The 25,448-nt window shown below is 39.4% G+C and overlaps 2 protein-coding genes across 2 annotated transcripts in view; both read right to left on the bottom strand.

The window, feature by feature from the left end:
* Positions 1-1,203: 1,203 nt before the first annotated feature.
* sp5a (Sp5 transcription factor a) lies at positions 1,204-3,460 on the bottom strand. The gene is made up of 2 exons (XM_026912853.3): positions 3,083-3,460; positions 1,204-2,732 (listed from the first exon to the last, which is right to left on the bottom strand). The coding sequence occupies exons 1-2, from the start codon at positions 3,131-3,133 to the stop codon at positions 1,641-1,643; spliced, it is 1,143 nt and encodes a 380-aa protein (XP_026768654.1). The 5' UTR covers positions 3,134-3,460; the 3' UTR covers positions 1,204-1,640.
* An 8,876-nt stretch (positions 3,461-12,336) lies between these two features.
* myo3b (myosin IIIB) overlaps positions 12,337-25,448 on the bottom strand; it is an 81,093-nt gene continuing 67,981 nt past the window's right edge. The window contains exons 34-36 of the mRNA XM_053234049.1: positions 16,655-16,755; positions 16,157-16,203; positions 12,337-15,660 (exon numbers count right to left, since the gene is read on the bottom strand). Of these exons, the coding sequence (XP_053090024.1) occupies positions 15,501-15,660; positions 16,157-16,203; positions 16,655-16,755 (308 nt within the window). The 3' untranslated portion in view covers positions 12,337-15,500. The remainder of the gene's footprint in view (positions 15,661-16,156; positions 16,204-16,654; positions 16,756-25,448) is intronic.

The raw sequence follows: 25,448 nt of genomic DNA, 5'->3' as shown, positions 1-25,448 counted from the left end.
CTGTGCACTAGAGAACAGCTTAAAAAGTTCAGCCAGCAAGCCTGTTTAATTATGATGTATACTCCTTTCAGGAATCTATAACGTAAAAATGAACACACCATATGCAATTCTGCTACTTTAGTTTTTTCCTAGATTTCCTAGATTGTTTTGCTCTCCAGGTGTACTTAACGAAGTAAATCTAAAAAAAATCATGTTGAGGTTCTGTAAATGTTTTTAGTTTCTTTTATCTACTTACTGCTAATCCCAACAAATGGAGGAGTATAACTCTCAGATTTTTTTAAAGTTACACAAATGAATTAAAAGCAACTTAATAGAGTTAAAACAGGTGGCTCTTTTTACACATTTTCACTAAAACTCCTCACCCAAGTAAAACCTTTGTACTGTTCATAAAAAAATATTCACCATAAATATTAATACTCTACAGCACACAGGCATACTCCTTAATAAAATTAGCTAATGTTATGGACATCCACATATTTTTTACAAATACAGGGTGTCCCAAAGGTCTCCATATGTGTAATGAACACTTACAGGGAAATTAACACTTTCCTAGCAAAATGTCTTCAAAAAAAATTTTAGACTTATTTTTTTTTTTTTCAGATAACTTTAAGAATGCCTTTGACAAAAGAAGAATATATTGAAATCATTATATCATCAATCATGGCTGGATTGGGAAGCTGTCATGGTTGCGATGGACTCTATGAGGAAACATGGGAAGCACATCACACACAACACTGTTGCCAAACTTATTAACAAATAAAAAGACTGGAAGTGTTGCGGACCAACTGAGAAGCGGACGTCCATGAATGTCCACTGACAAAGGCACAACTGACATGGTGCTGGCGTACACAGACCCCTATGTATGGAGACTTTTGGGACACCCTGTATAATGGTTTAAAGCTGTGTCAGGCAACTTATCCAAACTTCAGACGCCATCATCTGCCCATAAGCTGTGATATGAATATGGCTAATACTAATAGTGATGTCTTCCCTTTAACAATATTAGGTTGTTAACTGTGATGTAAAAGTTGTCAAAGAAAGGTTATCATAATTACTCCAGTCATATAAACTAACACTGTTCTACATTGATGTCACGTTTACTTGAAGGGCTTGCTAAAACCAGGAAAGCTGATTATAAGATCTGAAACTGTATTTTCCCCTGGCCCTGATGTGAAAACCTCTTACTTACTACTCAACTTTAAGTGGATGAACAATTTCTTTATTTTTACACAGCAATTTAACAGCTTGTTTTCAATATAGCATGCTAAAACACCCCACAAGGAGCGAAAACTGACACTTTCCTTCAACAAAAGCTATTAAATATATATATTTACAATCAATGTGAGATCTTCCACCGAAGACAAAGATCTTAACACAAGTTCAAAACTTGTTAGTGATATAAGGGCAGCACAGGGATATGAAACATCTTTCAAAGTCCCCATGAGAACTGATGAACAGACTTGAAAATCATATTTACAAGTCCAGAAATGTAGCTTCCAAGTAGTGCGACTTTTCACGCCTTAAAAAGAAGCAACTTGCACTGGTTGTTGAGAAAGTTGCAAAATTTCGGAAAGTCCACTGTATATGCCCTGTGCGCTGTCAGGAGTACCGGATATCGCCCCAGTCGCTGATTTAGTCCTTCATATGTGTCTCGTGTCTTCCCGTTTAACGTGCTCGGCGCTCTTTTCGTGAGGTTTGGCTTTCTTGTTCTGATGTGTTTTCACGTGTTTGGCCAAGTGGTCGCTCCTCATGAACCTCTTGCAGCAGTCGGGACAGGCGAAGCGCTTCTCTCCGGTGTGTGTCCTCAGGTGCCTCTGCAGCTCGTCGGAGCGAGTGAAACTTTTCCCGCAGAAGAGCCAGTTGCACACGAACGGTCTCTCTCCGGAGTGCCAGCGAAGGTGCGCTTTTAGGTGCGACGTCTTGCCGTAAACTTTGCCGCAGCCGGGAATATGGCACACGTGCTGCTTCTTTTTCCCCGGCTCGTCGCTCGAGCTGGACGTCTGGCAGTTCGGGCAGCGACACCTGCGGCACCGGCGCGCTGAAGCCAGAGGGGATTTGGGGTGCAGCAGAGCAGCGATCTGACTCTGGTACTGCGCCAGGTCCGTGTGGCCAAGCACTAAACCCCTCTGAAGAGGAAAACGGTGAGGCGCCAGGGACGACGGGTGACTTACAGCGTTGCCTTGCTGCAAGCTCCACCACGGGATGTCCTCGGCTGGATTTGGGGACAGCTGTCTCTGCTGTTGGGGTACCAGGCCCGAGTGGCCGGCTACAAAAGCTGGCACGGCGGGTGGCATGGGCGCTGGAGCCGTGTACGTCACAGCGGGGACGTAAGTCGGCGGACACGTGGCCTGTAATGACTGCACGGAGCACGGCAACATCTTGACCGGAGAGAAGTCGTAAGGGTACGAGGGCTCTGCCGGAGGGGTTAACGGCAGCTCATGGGGAGAGCTGTAGGAGCCTTGGAGGTGCGCGGAAAGTGGAGCTTTAGATGATAGTCCGAAAGAGGAACTGCTGGAAAGAGCGGGCTGAGGACTCGCCTCGTTACTCCACGGATGGAAAATGCGCGATGGAGAACCCAGGGTCGCGTCGTACGGAACCTGGATGAAGTCGGCTGGGTTGGATGCGTGGTGGTGGTGGTGGTGGTGGTGGTGCCCGATCCGGTTACACGTAGCTGCTAACAGCGCCAGAGGTGAATGCTTGTTGTTCTCCGGTGAAGAGTTTGGAGTACGATCCTGGATGACCCAAAAAGAAGACATGTTATAAAGTTAGCATGTGGGGAGACAATGAAAAGAAAAAAAAAAAAAAAGTCCGATGCGCAACTTTGCCATCTGGAGCCTGAGATTCATTCAGTGCCAATTTTAACACAAAACAGATGCAAAGTTTATAAAAAAAAAAATTAAAAAAAAGAGTAGAGTTCAAAGACGTGTTTATTTGTGTATACTAGACAAAAGTGTTCTCACAAATCAATGAACATGATTGTAACACTGATCAAAATTTGCGGAAATCTATATGATCCACTGTATCAGTCACTTTATTGGAAAAAAACGCAAATTTCTAATAAGGTTTAAAGCGTCACACGAACCTGCAGAAACGCCTGTAGACTGTCGTTCCTGAGCACAGCCACCGCTGCCATGGCAAACTTTCTCCTTGCGCTCTTCCTCAGTCTCAGGCGAAGAGTCGGAGCGCTGGGGGAAACACAAAAGCGTGTTCCTGTCGAAAAGTGGAGTCCCTGCGCTTCCTCTCCTCCAGATATCCTTGGACCATCTGAGGGACTGAAGGATCACTTCTTAGGATTTGATAAGGACTTTGGTGGGCCGCCAGCCAGTCAGGAGGAAGATTTATTACTTTGAAGTTTGCCGCTGCCCAATCATCAAAGAATAGCGGCTCTTTGAGAGCGGGAAGCAAATCCTTTGAATCCACAAAGCTCCTATGGTGTGTTTGTTGGTCTGGATAAAAGGGCTGATTATTAGGGGGGATGGGCAGGGTGGAGATAAAGGCGGGACAATTAATGAAGTAATCACTATGTGGGAAATGTATATACACAAATAATTGGATTTTCTTGATCAAAGAGCCCTCTCCGCGCGGGGAGCCCGGTATTGGATGGCGGAGTCACCCGATCCCCCCATGCTGTAATTAAGGATTTGTAGCGTGGCCCGTCGCCACAATGCCCCCGTGTTATCTGCACAAATCTATTGGTACGAGGCTTGTTAGATAGCTTCACGGGGGGAGGCGAAAGAGACGGGATAATGCGATTCAACACAAAGTTAATCAGGATTCGACCCATTTGTTTCAGCTAAGACAAGCCTTAACAGGGAAAAACCCAGAAAAGCAACTCTTGTTAAAACTCTTAACATAAAGTAGGCTATAAGAAAAAAAGGCCATCTTTCAGACCACTTTATTTTTACTCTAATGTCAACAGAAATCATCAGTTATAAATCACTTGTATATCACATGTTATAAAACAAACATAATATTAACTTAAGAAGTGCTCCAACAGTTATTCAGTCATCCCTAATTGAAAGCCACTGTGTGGGAATTCTCATGAACAAATGACAAATGATGCCTCAGTAGTCCACTTGTCAAGTGATTAAGGTGTCATAGTTGACTAGCTTTGCTAATTAAAGGTGTCAAAGTGTCAAAAAGCATGACATTTTTCTTTTGGCGTTTCCTTGAAAAGTTGAGCCTGAATCCCAAATGGCTCCTTATTAGACACGTAGTTGCTACCTAGGGTGTAAAAGCTAGTATTTAATAGCCTATATTGAAATTAAAAGACAGGATGGTGCTATTTGGAATCCAGTTTAAGATACTCTGAGGGAGGAGATTCAATCTTTAGTGAAAGGAAACGGTTTTCCCATCACCCACCCACTTCTCCACCTACTTGTCTACACATCAGTTATCTAAGCAACCCAATCTCAATTGCCCCAACTGCCATATTAAACAGTATTACACACACTACAATAGTAAACATTTTACATTAAATTTACCATGGTAGTATTTTGAACATAGCCAATAAGCTTTATATATCTTATTGTACCGTGGAACTAATCCACATGAATGCCTTATACATTTAACAATAAGGTATCGTGCTTAAAAAAAAAAAAGTGCAGCATGTCAGTCATTGTAGAGTTCAATAACTAAGGGCAATGTTAAACAAAGCAGTGATGAGTAAACTTAATATCAAACTTAAAATTTGCTTATTTTGTTCTATTATAGAGACAAATTAAGCAACTAATAATGGTCCAGATTGTTTATTTTGCATTTCTGCAAGGACTCCCACTGTCCCTAAAAAGTTTACAGTGATTGATTTGGAAGTGGATTGCTTCCTTTGAAAGGATTATTGTGTTCCCAGCCAAGGGGCGAGCTGGGGATTCCCACTGGGCCCAGGGCAACCTCAACTTTCCTGCAATGGGTGCATAACATTGCAACATTTCTTTTTATTGCCTCTTTATGTTTAACAGTATGAGGCATAGAGCGATAATCATCCAGGTGAATCAGGGGCATTTTTTATGCAATGGCAAAGTTTAATTAAGGTAAAGTTGCATGTAACTGATTAAAATTTGCTACGTGCAAATGTCTTATAACAGCCACTTAAATGACATAATGGAACAATCAGTTATAATCAGCCATTACTTGTCATGTATAAGTTTATGGAATTTTTTCTTATGAAAAAAGCATAACCAACAGTATGTTACACTATAAGCATTATAGCTCCAGGATAGTTAAATCATGATAGTTTAATTCCAATGGTTATAATAGCAATGGGTATAACATTACGAACATTGCTGCTAAGATTGGTAAGGTCATGAGTTATTTCTACAAAAACAATGAAGTGCAAAACTTTTCTATAAACTCAGACCTTTTCACTCCACAGATTGTTTTGCTACGAATAGCTCTCCACATCAGAAATTCTACAGCCTACACACATATGATTACTGGAATCTGACAATTTCTTATATCCTCAATAAGGTTAAACAGATAAAACATTTATTACAATACGTGTATAAAATCTCTCACATAGAATATAGCATTTATAACATGAAGTTGCTTTTGCCAAGAATGTCCACGTAGCCTTGTATTTCTAATTCTCAGTATATACACTATATCGCCAAAAGTATGTGGACACCCTGATCAGTCACTCCTGGCTCTTCCACAGTCTTGGTTGAGGCTAAAGGGTGACTGTGCTTTTGCAGTCACTATGCCAAGGCTGTGGAACAGCCTACCCCTAGATATCAGGAGTGCCCTGTCAGTTACCATTTTTAAACCAAAATTAAAAACACATAATTAATTAATTAATTGATTACATCTCTTAGCATTGTTATTCATTTATTGTTCTCTGTCTGTATTTTTTGTCTTTTGTTATTTTATAATTTTACTCTTATGTATAGCACTTTGGGCAACTATTGTTGTTGTAAATGTGCTTTATAAATGCCCCTATGCACAGAGTGCGGTCCATGAAGCCCAAAGTTGGAGTGGAAGAACTCAAGTGACCTGCACAGAGCACTGATATCAACCCCACTGAACACCTTTGGGATGTACTGGAACGCTGATTGCACCCCAGGCCTCCTTGGCCAACATCAGTGCCCAATCTCACTTGAATGGCTGAATGAGCACAAATCACCACAGCCACACTCCAAAATCTAGTGGAAAGCCTTCCAGGAAGTGAAGGCTCTTGCATCAGCAAAGGGGGACTAAATCTGGAATGCGATGTTCAACAAGCTGATATGGGTGTGATGGTCAGGTGTCTACAAACCTTTGGCCATATAGTATATTTTGAAAGAAAATTCCATCTCTGTAATATCTATTCACATTTACATACTGTCTGTTATTAAAGGGTTCTAATGATAAAGTACTAAAATACTAGAGTGTCCAGAATACTTCTGGGGGAAAAATCTTGCCAGTAATCATAATGATACCAAACATTCATTAGAAAGCATTTTATTTATTCAATTTTCATTGCCAGTTTGGTACAAAACACAGCTGATGAAAAAAAAAAAGTGTGCATACAAGCACTGATCTCAGACAACAAGCCACAATAATCACATAAAAGACCAAAGTTTTATTTAGCAGTCTTTTCAGTGTTAGAGTTCCAAAACCCAGCCACTACTCAATCCCAGAACCCATTCAAATATATCTTTTCCACCGGACAATGTGGTACACTTCAGCACATTACCCGTAATCCTCCATGCTTTCGCTATTTCCACTGCTAAGAGATCCGTAATGTAACTAAGTACCTGTGTTGAATTTGGTTACCCTCTTTACTCAGGTACCACACGAGCAAGCCAGGACATATGGGTGGAGCTAAAAATAGAGAAGAGCATTGACTGATCAAACACAGTTGCATAAATGTCTTGATTATGTCTTTGACTGGTATAGATACTCTACCAGCGTAACTAGTGTAGTGTAATGTCTGTCTTAAGTGAAATTTGGCTCCATATTATTTTCAATAAACTTGCTTTCAATAAAAGATGCCTGTTTTCATTTCAAATTCATTTTATTTGTATCTTAACTGGTATTTTAGTACTTGTGCCTATCATTTAAACAATGGAGTACTTCCTGACAAACTCCTCCTACTTTCATGGTTAGGATTACCAAATAGGATGACGACACACACTCGCTCAGGATACGGATAGTTCTGGGTTTGCATTTGTGTACTGAGCTGTGGTACGGCATGTTATTTGGTGGAGAAGCCCTAGTCAAATAGATTGAATAAACTAAACAATAAGTTTAGAAAATGGATAAAATGTAGAATGTCATAAAAACCAAAGTGAAAGATAAAAGAGCATGTTCAATGAACAGATTTTTTTTTTTTTTACAGCAGTTGGCAAGAAAAATAATAATATAACAAAACTGGAATAGATTAAGACTGACATCAGTTAAACCACAGAAATCCATATGTTTGAAAATTAAATAGTAAATTTATGGTCCCATTCTTCATACCAAAGATGACATAAGTAACACTTTAAAAATAATAAAGATTTACTCTATAATGCCTCAGTATTTACTGTAATATACAATATAGATTTGTTGGTTAGGACTTGAAGATGGTAGTCTGTGTGTGGAGGGAGAGAGAGAGAGAGACATTAATTAATCATGATGAGAAATGATCAATACATGGCTTTAGTTAAATTACATGAGCATTCATTTAAACTGTATCTAAAGCACACAGTGATTAACACATTTTACTGATATGCACTACTTGGTTATAACTTTGTAGATTAAAAAATGACATTTAGCTTACATATTTGGGTCTCTCACTTGAAAGGTCTAAGTGAATAAATTGTCTTTTTATGTTCTACGAACAGACTGCAGAAAAAAAAGGAAAAATTGGTTCCACATCTGTCTCATACACAAGAAAGGGAGCATGGGAAAGAGAGAGTCAGAACAGGAAAGATGGAAAGAGAGAAATGAGAGAAGTGAGAGAGAGAAATGCTCGGGGCTACTGGGTACTTGAGCCGCCGTAATGGTGTCTCGTATGAGAAAACATCTGTGAATTTCCTCAGTGATCTACAACAAAGTCTAACTCAGAGCAGTCACTCAGTGAGCCTTTGAAGTCGCTGCCTGACAGAAAGCTGCCATTGTACTCAGGCTCCAGTGCAATGCTCTGCACTCTCGACTCTCCAACATTTTCCCCTGAAATCTGATATGGCCGGCCCTCTTCACGCTGCCAGGCAAAAGCTTGGCTGCACGTTTAAAGGTCAAACCCAGACAGACCTGGGGTCATGAGAGGAGGGAGAGGTCATGATCCAAACGGCAGCCACAGCTCCGTGTGTGGCAACATGACTGTGGGCTGCGGAGAGCTGCCAGTGCAGGGTAATTGGAAAGGCCACGTTCGAAGTTGATCACATTCAAAGTTGCTTCATTTTTTTTTTAACCATCAAATTTATTTAACCATCACAGCATCCCCCATAAGTAGTAAAATTAAGTTATGGCTGATAAACATTTTTGGATAAAAGAAACTAAACTTACATTAGCACATGGCAGGAAGGTACCATGGCAAGTTTGTTTCGTGTGGGACCTTTTTTCTGAGGTCCACAAGGCAAATCACATTTTGATATTAAAGTGTTTATGAAATATGTTGTTGTTTGTATAGTCACAGCTAATTCTATTCCTTTAGGTTTTCTGCAGCAGGATAGACTGAAGGATTTCACTTCGTGGTTTATTGGTAACATTACAAGCTGCATTTATCTTATTAACTTCAATAAGATTAACTTCTCTCACAAATGTTCCACAATATTACACTAAACTGTAACTATAAATGGACAAAAAGTATGATGTGTATTCTTTAATAAATAAATTTAATAATTACTAATATATGATGCAATAAAAACTAAATTATAATTGTTGGGAAATTGTTGTGGTATAAGAGGATTAAACCATTTTGGGATGTGCTGTTTTCGGAAAATAAGCTTCGTGGTAGTAATGGCCCAGCTATGAATGACTAAGATTGTGATTACCAGTAGGGTGCTTTGTGATATTGTAACCCTTAGATATGCATATTCCTGGAAGTCCTGTTGCCTCTTAAAGAGTAGTAGGATGTCCATCCTCTTAAAAGCAGATAATGGAAGAGACTATTGTTGATTATTAGTGTGATCCATCCACACTTGAGGACTAGCAGCAGTGTGTGAAGGTGTTTCACTGAGTCTGATATAGCAGCCAGGCAGGACAGACACAGTGGAGCTGAACCTGGAGAGCTGCTGCTCTAGCTCGAGGTGTTTCTCTAAGGCTGCTCCTCCCGACTGTGAGCGACAGATTTGTTTCTTTGCTTCCTGAATCTAAAAAGGGCCTGTGCCATCCTTGTTGTGCACACACAGCTCCCATTTACTCAATGACAGCTGCTCACTCCATCTGGGAGGGCTTCAGCAAGGCCAAACAAAACAGGTTACACCTTCGGCCATGCCAAGTCCTATAGCCTCCTTCAATCGGTACAAACAACAGGGGCTAATCGCAATTTCACGCTCTGATTTGCTCCACAATTCCCTCCAAACCCTGCAGGCCCAGAAATGTTAAATAAGCTCATTTTCAGTAGAGACAGGATACATGCTCACCCATATGGTCATACGGATTACTACACTATAGTCCTGCTGTAGCAGTAAGCACTGATAGCTAGGCATTGATAGTGCCTTCTAGTGTATGGTGTATTCAAATGTAATGGGGGTAATGATACACAAAATTCAAATTTGATATGATATGATATGGTACAATACAGTGGTACAACAAAAATAAGCAATGGCTGAATACAGTGGTGCTTGAAAGTTTGTGAACCCTTTAGAATTTTCTATATATCGGCATAAATATAACCCAAAACTTTATCTACTTTTCATACAAGTCCTAAAAGTAGATAAAGAGAACCCAGTTAAACAAACGATACAAAATATCATACTTGGTCATTCATTTATTAAGGAAAATGATCACATATTACATATCTGTGAGTGGCAAAAGTATGTGAACGTCTAGCATTAGCAGTTAATTTGAAGCTGAAATTAGAGTCAGCTGTTTTCAATCAGTGGGATGAAAATCAGGTGTGAGTGAATGCTCTGCTTTTTTATTTATTTATTTATTTTAAAAAGATCAGGGATCTATCAAAGTCTGAGCTTCACAACACATGTTTGTGGAAGTGTGTTATGGCACAAACAAAGGAGGTTTCTGAGTTGATGCTCATCTGGGTGTAAAAGGTTACAAAACCATCTCTAAAGAGTTTGGACTCCACCAATCCACAGTCAGACAGCGTGAGTTTACAAAGGAACCCAGGGCAACTTCTAAGCAACTAAAGGCCTCTCTCACATTGGCTAATGTTAATGTGCATGAGGCCACCATCAGGAGGACACTGAATAACAATGGTGTGCATGGCAGTGTTGTAAGGAGAAAGCCACTGCTCTCCAAAAAGAACATTGCTGCCCATCTGCAGTTTGCTAAAGATCACATGGACAAGCCAGAAGGCTATTGAAAAAATATTTTCTGGACAGATGAGACCAAAATAGAACTTTTTGCTTTAAATGAGAAACGTTATGCTTGGAGAAAGGAAAATGCTGCATTCCAGCATAAGAAGCATAAGAACCTTATCTTATGCTAATGTCCCATCTGTAAAACATGGTGGTGGTAGTATCATGGTTTGGGCCTGTTTTGCTGCATCTGGGCCAGGACGGCTTGCCATCATTGATGGAACAATGAATTCTGAATTATACCAGCGAATTCTAAAGGAAAATGTCAGGACATCTGTCTGTGAACTGAATCTCAAGAGAAAGTGGGTCATGCAGCAAGACAATAACCCTAAGCACACAAAGAAGAATAAAGTTAATGTTTTGGAATGGCCAAGTCAAAGTCCTGAACTTAATAGAAATGTTGTGGAAGGACCTGAAGCAAGCAGTTCATGTGAGGAAACCCAAAGACATCCCAGAGTTGAAGCTGTTCTGTACTGAGGAATGGGCTAAAGTTCCTCCAAGCCTATGTGCAGGACTGATAAACAATTACCAAAAACCTTTATTTGCAGTTATTGCTGCACAAGGGCATCACACCAGATACTGAATGCAAAGGTTCACATACTTACCTCTCACAGATATGTAATATTCAATCATCTTCCTCAATAAATAAATGACCAAGTATAATTTTTTTTGCCTCATTTGTTTAATTGGGTTCTCTTTATCTAGTTTTAGGACGTGTGTGAAAATCTGATGATATTTTAGGTCATATTTTGCAGAAATATAGAAAATTCTAAAGGGTTCACAAACTTTCAAGCACCACTGAATATGCCTTAGGTTTCCATTTTTAATTGATTAAAACATTCAACAAGTACAATAATTGAAACTTAATAATGACAGTGTTTGTGTGAGCAATTCAGACTCTTAGCAGCATATAATGAAACAAAGCTGTGCATTAAAATGTAATGGAATTAAACGTGGCTAATTAAGCATTAGCTCTCTGGCCAGGCTTTCACTGTTGAGCAGGGTTGCCAGGTCTCAGCAAAATTTCCACAGTAATATCTTCTCAAAATCTGTATGAAAAGACCTGAAACTAGCCTAAGACATATTTTCCCAAGTCTTGTGCCTTAACTGACTTAATTTTTCCATCCTCAACCTTGTTCCAAAAGTATCCCAATTTGCAGGAAATACTGAACCTTGCAACCCTGCTGTCACCCAGCTCCCTGTAGTTCAAACATGTTTTTGAATCCTGCATTCTCCACTACTGAGCACAATCTTATATCTGCAGCTACAAAGTTTCTGCTGTGAAATCGCCACTGTGATTTCTTTAACCTGGAAAGAAATAGCAGGGTAAAGCTGTCTGAAAGAATCAGTGGTATGTAGGATAAATTGCATACTTTGGTATGCAGTCTATTGAATGTATTGTTCAACATGCAGACTTATCGAATCGAGAGCCTCTTATCAAATGAAATGATACCATACACTGCATTGTTACACGTCTGTTAAATCTAGCTCAGGAAATCTTATACTCTTCTGCAGCATCAGCTAGGTAATCAGTTAGCTATTCCTTAAAAGACATGAAGCAGTGCTTAAGTATAAGGCACACAAACTCTTTGGGGAGCTTTTTTATATTCCTTTTTGTATTCACACAGTGGTCATGCAAATGTGGGTAATTCAGTGGTACATAGAAAGCCCTCAACAAATTGCAGGTGTTAGAAAGCAGAAACAAAGGCCACTACAACCCCTAATGGCATCTCCCATCATTAGCAACTCTTTGATGTGCATACTCCACTCTCTCTTTTATCTCCTTCCCCTTCTCTCACTCACTCTCTCTTTCTCTGTCTTCATTAATGCAGTCTATAGGGAAGGTGCTTCGACACAGAGAAACCCCCCCCCACCCCCCCCCCACACACATCTGACATCTGTCGGCCTGATACACATGTCCCTCACTCAGGCATCAATCATCACACAGGGTTAAAAGTAAATATGTATTAAACTACCTGCTTATTCAGTACTCATGACAGACAGCATGGATGTGCTGCAAGGACAACTTGCACAAAGTGTGAGCTTTAATGCTAAGTCTTATCATATGCGTGTGATTGCGGTGCATAGTATTAGCATGAAGCTTTGTAAAGAATGTATTAACAGCAACTCTGTGCATATATATCAGTGTGCGTGTTTGTGTGCGTGTGTGTCAATAGCAGGTTACCTGCTTTACATCTCAGCAGGTCTAAAAGAGAAGCTTTAGAAACACTGCTATTCAAACTCCTGCTTTGAACTCTGAAGGATATAGAGGCAGGACAATGCAAGTCTATTTGTGTTCATCCTTTGAAGTCGGCCCTCACTATTAATATGAGACAGAGTATCCTGTCTGACAACAAATACTTTTTTCTGCCTTCCACTGAAGGATTACAGCTCTGAAATATCTAAAAGGTGGCACTGCTTTTGGTACGATGGAGAAAAAGGGAAGAAATGCAGTTTAGAACAAACAGCTAAAAAGGAATAACTTTGGTGGTGCACAACATGAACCACATTAAACGAGTTTGTCTGCAGCTCCAGATGCACACAACTCTTTAATAGGAAGAAAATAATGGGCAGTCATGTTTTTATAGAACTGTATTAACAAAAACAGGTGCAGGACCTATGTTGTTTACATCTTTGTGGCCCTTCAGTGAAAGATCTAAGCCTATCACTGGTCTGTAGTACCTCTTTTTTTGATAAAGAATAAGGCTAATTTGTAGAAACCCAGAAGAAAGGTACAACCTTAAAAATATTTTGGGCACAGTGTAATCTTCTATTTAAAGTATGTATAACCAAATTGTACGTCACTCATTGCCTTGTTTGGGTAGTGGTTAGCCAGAACACATGGAGACAAGAGGAAATTAGTGAAAGAGAAACTCCACCAAGGCACTGCACTTCAGATGTTTTCACTGAGACAAAAAAACTGGAGAGCTTTTCCCAAATTGATTTCCATGCCAAAGCAGGGCCAAAGTGATATAGGAAGCAAGATCTCTGTTAACGGATTCCATGTAGTTTAAAGAGAGACTCGAGGCTCTTGGAGTGACCTATTTCAGTCTGAGTGCTTCTGAGAGACTGAATATTCTCAGATAGAAAATAATTCACACAGAATATTTGAATTATCTCAGGATTCTGAGGCACAACAAAAAACTGGACACCTTGGGCAGTAATTCAAACTAGGGCTACACTCTGAGTACAATACACACTACATTAAGTACACTGGATTGTTTTGTGATTAAACTCTTGTTACGAAGACATCACAGAACAAGAGATCTGATCTTGAATTAGTCAGTTTTGCTTAAATAAATGAATGTATAGGAATGTAGTAATGTATAGGATAGAATGTAGTAATGTATAGGAAATAAACCAGGAAGATTTCACACTAAATGGCTGTGGCCTCTCAAACAACAAACATTAACATTAACATTAGACTCATACAGCAATATAAAATTTGGACAAATAATAAATGAGTGAAGTTTTTAATATGTTATTTTTGTGAACAAATGAAATTTACCTCTGTGGCTGAGTGAGCCAAAACATGCACACTCAGTTCTATCACCCTATGAAGATCAAAATCTTTGCATGGGCCCTGGGGTGTCAACAAAATGAGATGAAGCATGATATGCAAATCGTAAAAACAGTGTCACAAATCTTCTTGTCCATACAGTAGGAAAAACACACGTTTCTACAGATTTTTCACAGAGTAGTTGTCCCATCCTCAACCAGCACATCATCATTTACTCAGTTTAGGTGTCTTGATAAATATGAGAAATATAAATGAGCAGGAATTGCATCACAATCATGACAGCCTTATCTCTTTTTAAGAGCTGTCTCTCTTGAATAGGAGGATCAACAGGGGGGAAGCTGGTTATCTCACTCCTCAAAGCAGCTTCAGTTTAGTGATTTTATCATTATTGACTTGATAAGATATATTTAATGAAAAAAAGGATATCAAAGATCTGAAAGAGAGAATAAGCATTGTGGAATTTCCTGCACTTTATAAGAAGATTTGTGGCTTTGAAAGGGAGATGTGGATGGTCTGTATTTGATACGGGTGCACTGCACACAGCCACTGAGAGGAGCATGGGAGGTCCTGCTCACTGTAAAGCTCCAGTTCTAGATTCACTGGTTCTCTCTGTATGCTCATTAAGCCTGTCCTCTATGTCCCTACAGAACCAAGATTATAGTTAAAGACATTACAACACAGGATGCTGTGTATTTAAAAGTGAACATGTGTGTTTGTTGGTCTGTCTGTGTATCAGCAATGAAAACTAGACTGGAGTCATGCAGTAAAGACAGTGTCTCTGAGCTTTGATTATGAGGGAACAGAATACCACTGATATTCCTTGTGAATACTGAATGCCCTATGCCAGAAAAAGCAAGTCCTCTGTCAAATGTGCTTAAAGCATGCTATTAATGTCACTATGTATTTATTTAATATCTGCACTGTCATGGATATCAAAGCAAAGTGTGTGGGAAATTAATAAATAATCAGAAAAGAGAGAGACAGAGAAACAGACAGTTAATATACAGAATAATTTATTGAAATGAATAGAGAGAGAGAGAGAGAGAGAGAGAGAGAGAGAGAGAGTTTAGTTTGTTATGTTCCAGGCCACAGTGCTTGCTCTTCAAGTGGAGCAGGGAAACAGTTACTACATGCAGTGTTTTACTGATCAATTTTTAATTTAAATAATTCTGAATTCCTACGCAAAGCCAGTATTATACCGGTAAGGGAGGTTTTTTTACACTGTCCTTTTTATAAAATTGATGAAATATTTTATATTTCATAAATTTTCTGTTTGGCTTCATGGCCGGGTCAATAATTCCCAAAAACTTAATTTGAGAGATAAACTCAGTAACATGGTAAACTGAATTTTCTCAAATCACTCATCAGGTGGACTGGCCAAGTTCATACTGAAAATGGATTTACTTCTTGCCTGTTTGGCTCTGTGTGTGTGTGTGTGTGTGTGTGCGTGTGTGTGCGTGTGTGCGTGTGTAAAACCCTACCCTGCTATGGACTAGGCTGGGGCTGGGGTCGAGGCTGAGCAGCAGCACTGTGTTATTCTTTCAGCTCTGGCTGAGCAGAGCTTCTCTCTTCAGCGGAGAAACCGGAGCAGGACCAGAGGGAGGAGGAGGCGGGATAGATGAGAAATCTTCCTCAGGGACAGACTCTGCTGCCAACAACAATTTATAATACTCATCCTCTCCATCTAGAAGCTTGATCTGGCTGAGGTGTGAAATGTATTGAAGGGAGAAATATAGAAAGAAATGGAAGCAATAAGAAGGTGTGAAAAATAGACAAACGGATGAAAAATTAAATGTAAAGGAATGGCAAGAAAGAAAGAGACATAATAGAGACAAAGCAAGAGAAAAAAAAAAGGTTAGAGCGCTCTCTCATAGCAATATTACACTCAAATATTACATATTTTGCTCCAGGGAGAAACAGGAAGTAAAACGTTAATCCTTTAAATGCTAGGATGAGAGAGTGAGTGAGAGAGAGTGGTCATATACATATTTCACAATTAAATTTGCATTCATGCACAATTTCACTTGCCTCCCTGGAATTAAAAAAAAAAAGAGCAAGCTATTTAAAAGCGCCTTATTTTGAGATCTGAATTTACATTAGCAGAAAACAAAATCCGTCTCTGGTTCCCCACTTCCACAAAGGGCCTGGTTTGTTTAGATATGGCACTGAGCAGAAAGTAGGAAAGGCAACTATTTACCCAAGTTTTCTGGGCTTCCTCTTGCTCCCCTGGTAATCTAGAGCTCTCTGTAGAGAGAACACACACACACACACACACACACACAAGCAAAAAGTCAGAGAGAGTCAGAAAAGACGAGTAAATGAACGAACGAGCGAGAATCATTAATTTTTAATTCAAAGTGATTTTTGCGTTGAATGCGAACAGATGCTGATAATATCAGAAGTCACAGCATAATTTTTTTGATCAAAGAGAGCTGGGGTGAGCCTGATGAAGCATGCATCTTGCTCGGCTTTGATAAACCACATCAATTATTCACCGTGAAGGCAGACATCCTCACATGAAAGCAACAGATAAAGAGCAGAAGCCCATGCTGGAGACAACAGAGCCCGAGCGTGGGGGAGCTGCTGGTTCAGGAGGAGGCCCGCGTGGCTCACGGCTCTGGCACAGGTACATTTAACTCTATTATCATCAGCAAACAAAGTCAGACAAAGGGCTCTATTCTGGCTTTGAACTCACATTGAGTTGGCTGTAGTAAATACTGTCCTCTGGGCTGTTCAGTAGTTTGGGTTGCTGGCCTCGACGCCGAGGGGTGCGCTGTAGCAACTTTGCTGCAGGACCTGAAAGAGACACAAACACACAAACACACTCAGAAGCGCACAGAGAGATCAGTCACACACTGCCGAGAGTGACAAGTCTCCTACCGAGCTCTCCCACAGAAATCACATTAAAGCAGCATTGCAACAACAGATGAGAACCCAACACAAGCATACAACACACATAACAGCAAATAGCCGAAACACTCCGATGTAAGGAGTGTATGCTGTATATGTGCTGAAAAATGAGTTAAAACTCTCACGCTCACAAAACAGATAGCTCAGCGCAACACAACCTCATTGCACGAAATAGCATGAGTCCTACAATATTAATCACACCAGTGCTTACTTTTACCTCCTAGAGAAAATGTGTGTAGAAATGGTTTAGAACATTTCAGTTACAGTATAATTCTAGCAAAGAATTAAGCATTATGGGGCATGCTGTTACAGAAAAATAATAAGCAACAGGGTGGTGTTTTATATTGGAGCAGTTCGCCAACTATTACAATTCTTAATTTAGTAATCAATGACACTTCATACCTTTCTATCCTGTCATCACTTATGTTACAGCAGCTATAGTCTTTCTTTTTTCCTCTCTCTCTTTTAGTTAATGAGACAAAATGTAGCTTGTCATTTCAGATAGAAACTGGACAACACGAATGCCTCGCGATGCCTCAAAGACTTTCCCATGTCTGAAAACTTACTAACCATTACAAAGCACTGACACTGGAGACTCCTTCCATAAATGTTAAATAAATGTCTCCTTACAGAACTTCATCATGCCAACAATTACACATTTTTCTTTGTTAAATAATAGCACGTTTTCTTAAAAAGCCATTTTTTATTTAGTCTTGGATTATGTGGAACTTTTGCCATACAAAATCCCTGTGAATGAGCAGTTACTATAGAAACAATAACGTATTACTTAATGACGTATTACAAATGCATTAATATAAACCTTGTGTCGGCACCACTGTCAGAGCTGCTATGACAGAAAATTAATCAACGCCTTCTAACTAATCCGATTTGACAGCACTGTGGTGTAATATTCTGTAACAGACCCCCTTGTTCAAACTGAATGCTGATCTTGACAAACTATTGTTAAAACTGATGAATTTATATCCAACATGTACCTGAGGTACAAACTTTTATGCACTTTTCCCATATTTTTAGAGCTCCTTTGCTTTTTCTTGATTGACATTGGAAAATATTTTTATTTTGCTGGCTCAGCTAGGCTACAGGTGCTCAGCTATTGATTAAGTCAAGGTAAGGTGCAACTAAATACACAATACAGATGCACAATCAGTGTGTGTGGTGAAGAAAAGCTTCATCATTTTCCATCTCTGTTTACTGAAAAAACAAGAAAAACCCCACCACATTGGTCTAGTTATAGAAGCAGATTTTATACACCATAGAGCCTAATCTCGATGGTAAATATTTTCTCTCCATAAGCCACTTTAATGAGGTTCACTGAGCACATTAACAAAAACGTGTTCAGACCTGTAGCATGTATTATCACAGGATGTCTATGTACTGAAATGTGTGGATTTAAAGTTATTGTAGATCAAACAGCATGTCAGTGAAGCTGGGAAACTTGTGCTCTCATGTTCATGTTTCATCTCTCTTCTCCTTTAAAATTTCTGATCCACAAAAGCGGCAAACTAAAATCCAGGACACCTTTACAAGGCAGCATGTATATTTAATGCCTGTTCCTGTTTTATCTTGGAGCCATAGTTTCAAGCTTCTTCTGCTCATCATCGCTCCAGTTCCTGCTGTCGAGGCAGTGTTCAATAACACACAGTTACAGTAGAACTTGACAGAGTGCTAACTTTGAAAACACATTGTCACATCTCAATCCTGTGCCTACTCCAAAGCTAGGAGATTTTTCTCTCTACCTCTGCATTTTTTTAAAATATAATTTCCCTCTATATGGATTTTACTCATGTTTCATGTTCAGTGATGTGCCTCAATTCATGGCTGTCCTGCATGTAATAAAGACAGTGACTTATACATAAAAGCAAAACCTTTTTCAGTGATGCAGCCTAGAAAGTTTTCTATACAGAAGTTTTTAGCCGTTTTCCTCCAAATTCACAGCCAACAGTTCAAAAAATTTGAGAATCGTTATAATTAATTAATAATCACTTAGCTGTAGACTTGAAGTTATTAAAAACATGAAAACATGCTCTTAAAAACACACACATACCACTTAAAATAAACTGTAGTGAATATTAGAAGGGTCTTTTAGGTTTTGAAAACTTTAGATTTCCTTAGATATTATAAACAAGTCTTTCAATATTTCTCATTCATTTGTTCCATAGCAAAGATCTGAATGTTCCCTTGCAATGATTATATGATGATTACTTTACACACTCTACATAAAACAATCGGACCGAAAAAGCTCCTTAAAACCCATATCATCTAAGAAGCTTCACTGCCTAGCAGAAGTGAGGCAGGCCAAAAAAAAAAAAAACCTAGCTATGCTATGACTGCACTTTCTTAATACAAACAGTGAATCTTTTTCTCTGTATGACTTTCCTATGAAAGATGATTTATCGAGCAGTTTTTTTCCTATCTTTTTTTTCTGTCTTTCCCCAACTTTGTGAATGAGTGACTAGACAAGCCATTAAGTTACAGACAGCACAGCCTCCTTCTTCTCTAGATCTTGTCCAGCATAGCTTTGAGATGTGCTTGGCGTCAATGAAAGACAATCATTACTAGGAAATTTTTTAAATTTTACAAAGGAAAGCAATTGATTCACAAGCAGTGTACTGTAGTGTATACTGTAACCCAAATCTAGATCACTTTATCAGCTATCATAGAAGACGATAAATCATACAAGAATTAAGTACCATCCTGGGGAAACAACTGGAGTATCACATCTTGGTTAAGGTGACACATTAAACATGGATGCATGTCCGTATTGTGCACTACATAGTTAGAGGACAAGTGGATGTTGAAAGAGGACATCACTGGCTGGAGGGCAGAGAGACTGAAAGTCTGAATGAGAAAAGAGGAGGAGCAGGAGGAAGGGATGGGGGGAAGTGTTGTGGTATGGTGATACACTGTATGGATTTGCTGAGTCAGACAGACAGGCAGAGAGACAGACAGGCAGACAGACAGACAGATACACACACACACACACGCAGAGACACATACACAGACACACACAATGTTAACCCAGAGCCAGTGCTGTAATCTCATTCTAAGTGGGTCAGTCACCTAAGATGATTATAAGCAGTTAAATAAATTAAAAATAACACAAATACTTGATTTGTAAAAAAAAAAAAAATCTAAAAAAAACAATGCAGTTAAATGCAATTATTACAAATTTATGCAAATACATTTTTATATAAATACACTGCTTCAGGTTACAATGCAATAAAATGATCAGTATAAACAAGAAACATAAAAATGAGTAAATATGAGCAGGATCAATAACACATTGGATAGATAAGACACGTTGCAAAGAGACACATTAAAATACACATTGCTAAAGAAGGTATTTTATATATAGAAGTGCTGAAGGTCATATCCTACAGAGCAGCTGCTTGAGAATAATGAAAAATACATAGTTAAAGTACATGATACTGAAAAACAGACTCAGCGCAAGTGTTTGTTTGTGTTTGAAAGTAATAACTGACAAAGCGCAGTACAGATCCCCAACAATCATTTATTAATACACTATTAATTAATCATAACAAACAGAAAGAAAGAAAAAATATGAGTAATAAGTTTAATTAACTCTTGATGGTTAAGTTTGTTGTTTAAGCAGCAGCCTTGAATATAATAAATGTTTGTATCTCTACATAAAAAGGCTGAGATTTTTTTTTAAAGATAGGTGAAGCTTTCATAATCCAAAGCAGCTTTCATGATATGGTTCTTGAAACATCTCTTAAATACAACCTCTTAAATCCCTTGGAAGTCAGAAGCCCCTCAGAAACGTACATAAAAGAGATACTGAAAGCGATTTTAGGATGTAAACAAGCGATGACTATTGATTCTGTCCTGTTATCACATGTTGCGATCACCTGATGCATTATGGGCTAGGATAGTCTGCTGGGGTTTTATTTACTCAGATGCTAAAGCTGAAGCATGAAAAGGCATCATGGTCTATAAGGATAACTCATCAGCACATGGCTTTGATCTCTAAATGAAGCATGTGCAGACCAGACCAGAAACTTGTTCTCTGTGGCACACACACAACAACACAAACATAACCAGACTCTGAGGAGGACCCGTGTGCGCGCACACACACGCACACACACCACCACAAACATAACCAGACACTGTGGAGGACGTACACACACATACACACAAAAACGAACACACGCACACATGCACACACACCCCACCACCACAAACATAACCAGACTCTGTGGAGGACACACACACACACACACAGGCCAGATCCTGTGCTTTTTAGAAAACACACCCCAAATAATGTGAAAATGGCCACGGCTAAAGTTTGTGCCTGGTTTTTCAGTGATTTGTGGCCTTGATTGACACATGCTCGATTATATCCCATGTGCTCTACTGAGGGTAGGAACACTCCCACAGGGAATACTCATAGTATTGTAATTACCTCTGGAGAGACCAGAGCCATGTATGTGCTAAAAGAGCAAGAATTTTAGGCAGGAACCACATGCTGATGTGACCATGATGTGCTTACTTAAGTCTTCTACTGCTCAAAGAGCAGAGCAAAAAGCACAGGGAGAAAGGGGAAAAGTGAGAAAATCAATCACTGATAAATCGATTCCATGGCTATACTACAAAGATGTCTAGGTGTGTGTGTCCTTTTCCCACCAAATAGTAGAAAGAAGAGCAAGATCAACTGATTAAACAAGTGCAATCACCGGCTCTTTGTAAATAAGTTCGGACACCTCCTTGTACTATTTCTTTGGGATATATACTACATGTAAGAAGTTTTTTTCCCTGCACTTGTAGACTCAGGTGGAAAAGACACATGTACTGTACACTACATGGCCAAAAGTATGTGGACACCTCGTCATCACAGCCCTATGTGCTTGTTGAACATCCCATTCCAAACCATTAATTAATATGGAATTGGTCATATTAAGATTCACTTCCACTCCAATCCTGGTAAACCATGTCTTCAAGGACCTCACTTTGCGCACAGGGGCATTGTCATGCTGGAATATGTTCAGGTCCCTTAGTTCCAGTGAAGGGAAATCCTAATGCTACAGCATACATTCTAAACAATTGTGTATGTTCAACTTCGTGGCAACAGTGTGGGGAAGGCCCACATATGGATGTGATGGTCAGGTGTCCACATACAGTACTTCTGGCCATATAGTGCATCACTACCACTTATAAAACCAAACATCCTACTGATTAAAGAGCAATTTTATCTCTTATTTAGATGTCTGAGTTTAGATAAAAATAGTGAGTTCACCAGCTTATCCCTGAAAAAAGTGTTGGGTTGAAGGTAGATTTATGTCATGTCAATGTCTGCTTGACACAAACACGCTCACATATGCAAACAGAGAGGGGCACCAGAGAGAGAAAAAATTACCTCCATCAAATGAGACAAGACAAAGGAGTACAGTATTAAGAGGGATTTGAAACCATAAAAAACATTCAGAAAAATAACTGCTGGTAAAGCAACTCAAGAGCAGACTCAAGGCAATTGGGCTTCCAACCAACTGAGAAGAAATACATAGCATGATGGATTTAAAATAAGATTGTACACATTAAGCAAATGAAGCGCTGCTCCTCTACTAATCATTCAGAAATTCATCTTCACTTAGTTGTCTACATCTGGCAAGCAAGTACTCTACTGGAGCACATCTTTCTATGGTTGACCCACCCAATCTTTACATCACATTGTCAGTTAACATCAAAAGAACAAAAGAAATTTAGCTTGGTGGCAATGCAAGCAATCAAATTTATGAGAACCCAGCACAAAGGCATTAATGAAAACAGAATGTCTCTATCGACAACGATAGTACAGAAAAATTACTCATATCTTAAATGTTAACTTTTTTAAGACAGTCTGAGCTGTAGCGAAAAACATCCAGTTAACTAATCGTACTGACATTAAGAGGATTAAGAAAGTTACAGCCAACTTTTCTGCCATATTCCCACTAGCAGACCAAGATCTCCTGTTGCGGGCCTGCCTGATGAATAGTCTGGTTTAAAGAGCAGGAATACACTGGGTATTAGATATTCAAGACAGTTGATGAAGACAGGTACACTGGAGAGCAAGAGTAACAGAAAGAGGCAGTGTGAGAGAGAAAGAAGTGATGGATAGAGGGAGAAAGAGGGAGGGAGTTATGCCTGTAGAACACAAAGTGGGTGTATCAGCTGTCAAAAGGCTGTCAGAATGAGCTCCAGATGTGGCCTAAAGATGACGGAGGGTGCTATGATGAGACTTCATGCACTGTAGCAAACAAAACCTGCTAAAACACCTTTTTTATATACATATACAGCCCACTGATTTCCTGTACAGAACAAGGCTGGAATCATGGACCACAAAATCTCTGAAAATATTTATTTTGCCCCTGTACTACCTGGGCATGTTCACAGTTGTTATTCTTTTAGAAGACTCCAATCGTGTTTGCATGTGTGTGTATGTACCTTCACATCAGTCACATGGGTCAGCTAGCACCATAAGACTATTAGGAATAATGTCAAAGTGATTAGCACCAGGTACCCCAACAAAATCCAAAAAACAAAGAGAAAGATATTAAAGAAAACAAAGAAATCTTAACTGGAAAATTCAGGCCACAACAATACTTAACTAATTATTATAGACTTTGTTAGTTTAGCTCACTCACTAATGTGAGTGCAAAAAACAAAAACATCGAGTGAGCGGCAGTTCTGTGGGCAGAAACGCAGAAAACGGAAAATAGCCTGGAAGGCAACAGTAACTCAAATAACCACTCATTACAACCATGGTGAACATAAAATCATCACAGAAAGCAGAACACATTAATCCTTAAGGCAGATGGGCTACGACTTTGGAAGACCACATTGGGTTCCACTCCTGTCAGACAAGATTCAGAATCTGAAACTATATTGGGCACTCAAACTGGACAGTTGGAGAAAGACTCAGTGATATTTTTATAATCTTCAACTGTCTTCTGACTGATGATTAGCAATTTGTATATTGAAGTAAGTAAGAAAAATTACTTGATGTCATCAGTATAACTGTGGTAGGAGAAGCTATGTGAAGATCACCATAACCACGAGAAGGGGTATAGAGGGAAAAAGAGAAGAGACATAAGCACTGAGTCTTGAGGGACACCAACAGAGATTCTACTTGAAGCAGCTGTAAATCTTCATGTCAGCTGATACAAGCACCCTCCCAGGTACGAAAGAAATCACTGCCATGTCCAGCCAGTGATTCCAAGTCTGGTGAGAATAGACAGCAGGATATTGTTAACTGTGTTGAATGCTGAAGAAGTATAGAACTATAGAATCAAGACTGATGCATGAATAATAAACTCTGTTGAGTAAAACTGGTTTAAAGCCAGACAGGTTGGGATCCTGGAGCTGATTTTTATCAAGCACAACCCAAAGCAGAACCACACAGATCACTTACACAAAACCAAAGCAATATAAGACAGTACTTGTGTTACTTCACTAGAACAGCATGTAGTATATCATATCGCATTAACGTATTTGAGTTGATATGATCACATTGCATATCTTTAATAATTCGGATGCAGGGTTATGTAATGTCTGATCCACACCTAAATTAGATATTTAGGTTACATTCTGATGTCTGTTTTCCAGCAAGCCTGTCCACAAATCAGTCCACTCTAATTCACAAACTCCACTATAGCTTTTCTTCATTCCATCCAGTGGGAGGTAAAAATGATAAGAAGCATAAAATGTATTGGTAAATCTCTTTCCTATATCTCTTATAATGAGTAGCAAGCATTCGTTTTCTTATCAGCTTTCTCAGTGCACACTTCAGAGAAGCAGGTTAGTTTCGTCTCTGTCTCCCTCTCTTCACCATAATTGCCCTTGTCACTCTTATCGCCGTCTCACTCTTGACATGCATGTTTACCACCGGCATAATCTTCAAAAAGCATGTTAACATAAGGAGCTCAGCTTTCATAACCCATAAAGCCTGATCCTGTTTACTAGAGAGAAAGAGTGCTGAAGGAGAGTGAGGGCTCTGATCATATCTCTGACAGTGCTCAGGGTTTGTTTGTGTGTGAGTATTTACGTGTCTCATGGGGTACAGCCTTAATAAGGTATTAATATATGGGATTAGGCAAGAGGTGTGGATGTGGAGGGGAGTTCAGGTGGTTTATGTGCAGTGACACTGAGCTGATCAGCCCTGTGTTTACATTCCCAGCAGGAGGACATGACAACTGCAACCCAGAGTGACACTCAGGAAGAGCGACATGCATGTATGTGTGCGTGTGTGTGTACATGAGTGTATTAAATTCTCAGAAAAAAAGCCCTCTCTGCAGGAACTTAGCTAATGCAGCAGGATCTTTCTGAGTTGAGTCCATCCTCATTTCAAATACACGCATTGCCACATAGATTCAGCAAACCTTTTGAGGAACTAATTTGTTTATGATAGAGAAGTTGAAAGATGAGCTTTTGGTTTGTGTTCCCACCATACTGCAAGGACTATGAATGTTATGCAAACTTTGTGATGGTTCTGATAAATCATTTTTTTCCATTCAGTCATCTTCAGTAATCCCTTAACCTGGTACTTAACCTTAACTCCTCAATAC

The sequence above is a fragment of the Pangasianodon hypophthalmus genome, chromosome 5 (genome assembly GCF_027358585.1).
Source record: "Pangasianodon hypophthalmus isolate fPanHyp1 chromosome 5, fPanHyp1.pri, whole genome shotgun sequence".
Lineage (NCBI taxonomy): Eukaryota > Metazoa > Chordata > Actinopteri > Siluriformes > Pangasiidae > Pangasianodon > Pangasianodon hypophthalmus.
This window is presented reverse-complemented; position numbering and strand designations above follow the sequence as displayed.

Excerpts from the sequence above, each read along its gene's own strand:
- sp5a (XM_026912853.3), bottom strand. The coding sequence starts at position 3,133 with ATGGCAGCGGTGGCTGTGCTCAGGAACGACAGTCTACAGGCGTTTCTG. Across the intron at positions 2,733-3,082 it reads GTCTACAGGCGTTTCTGCAG|GATCGTACTCCAAACTCTTC; the intron begins GTTCGTGTGACG and ends TGGGTCATCCAG.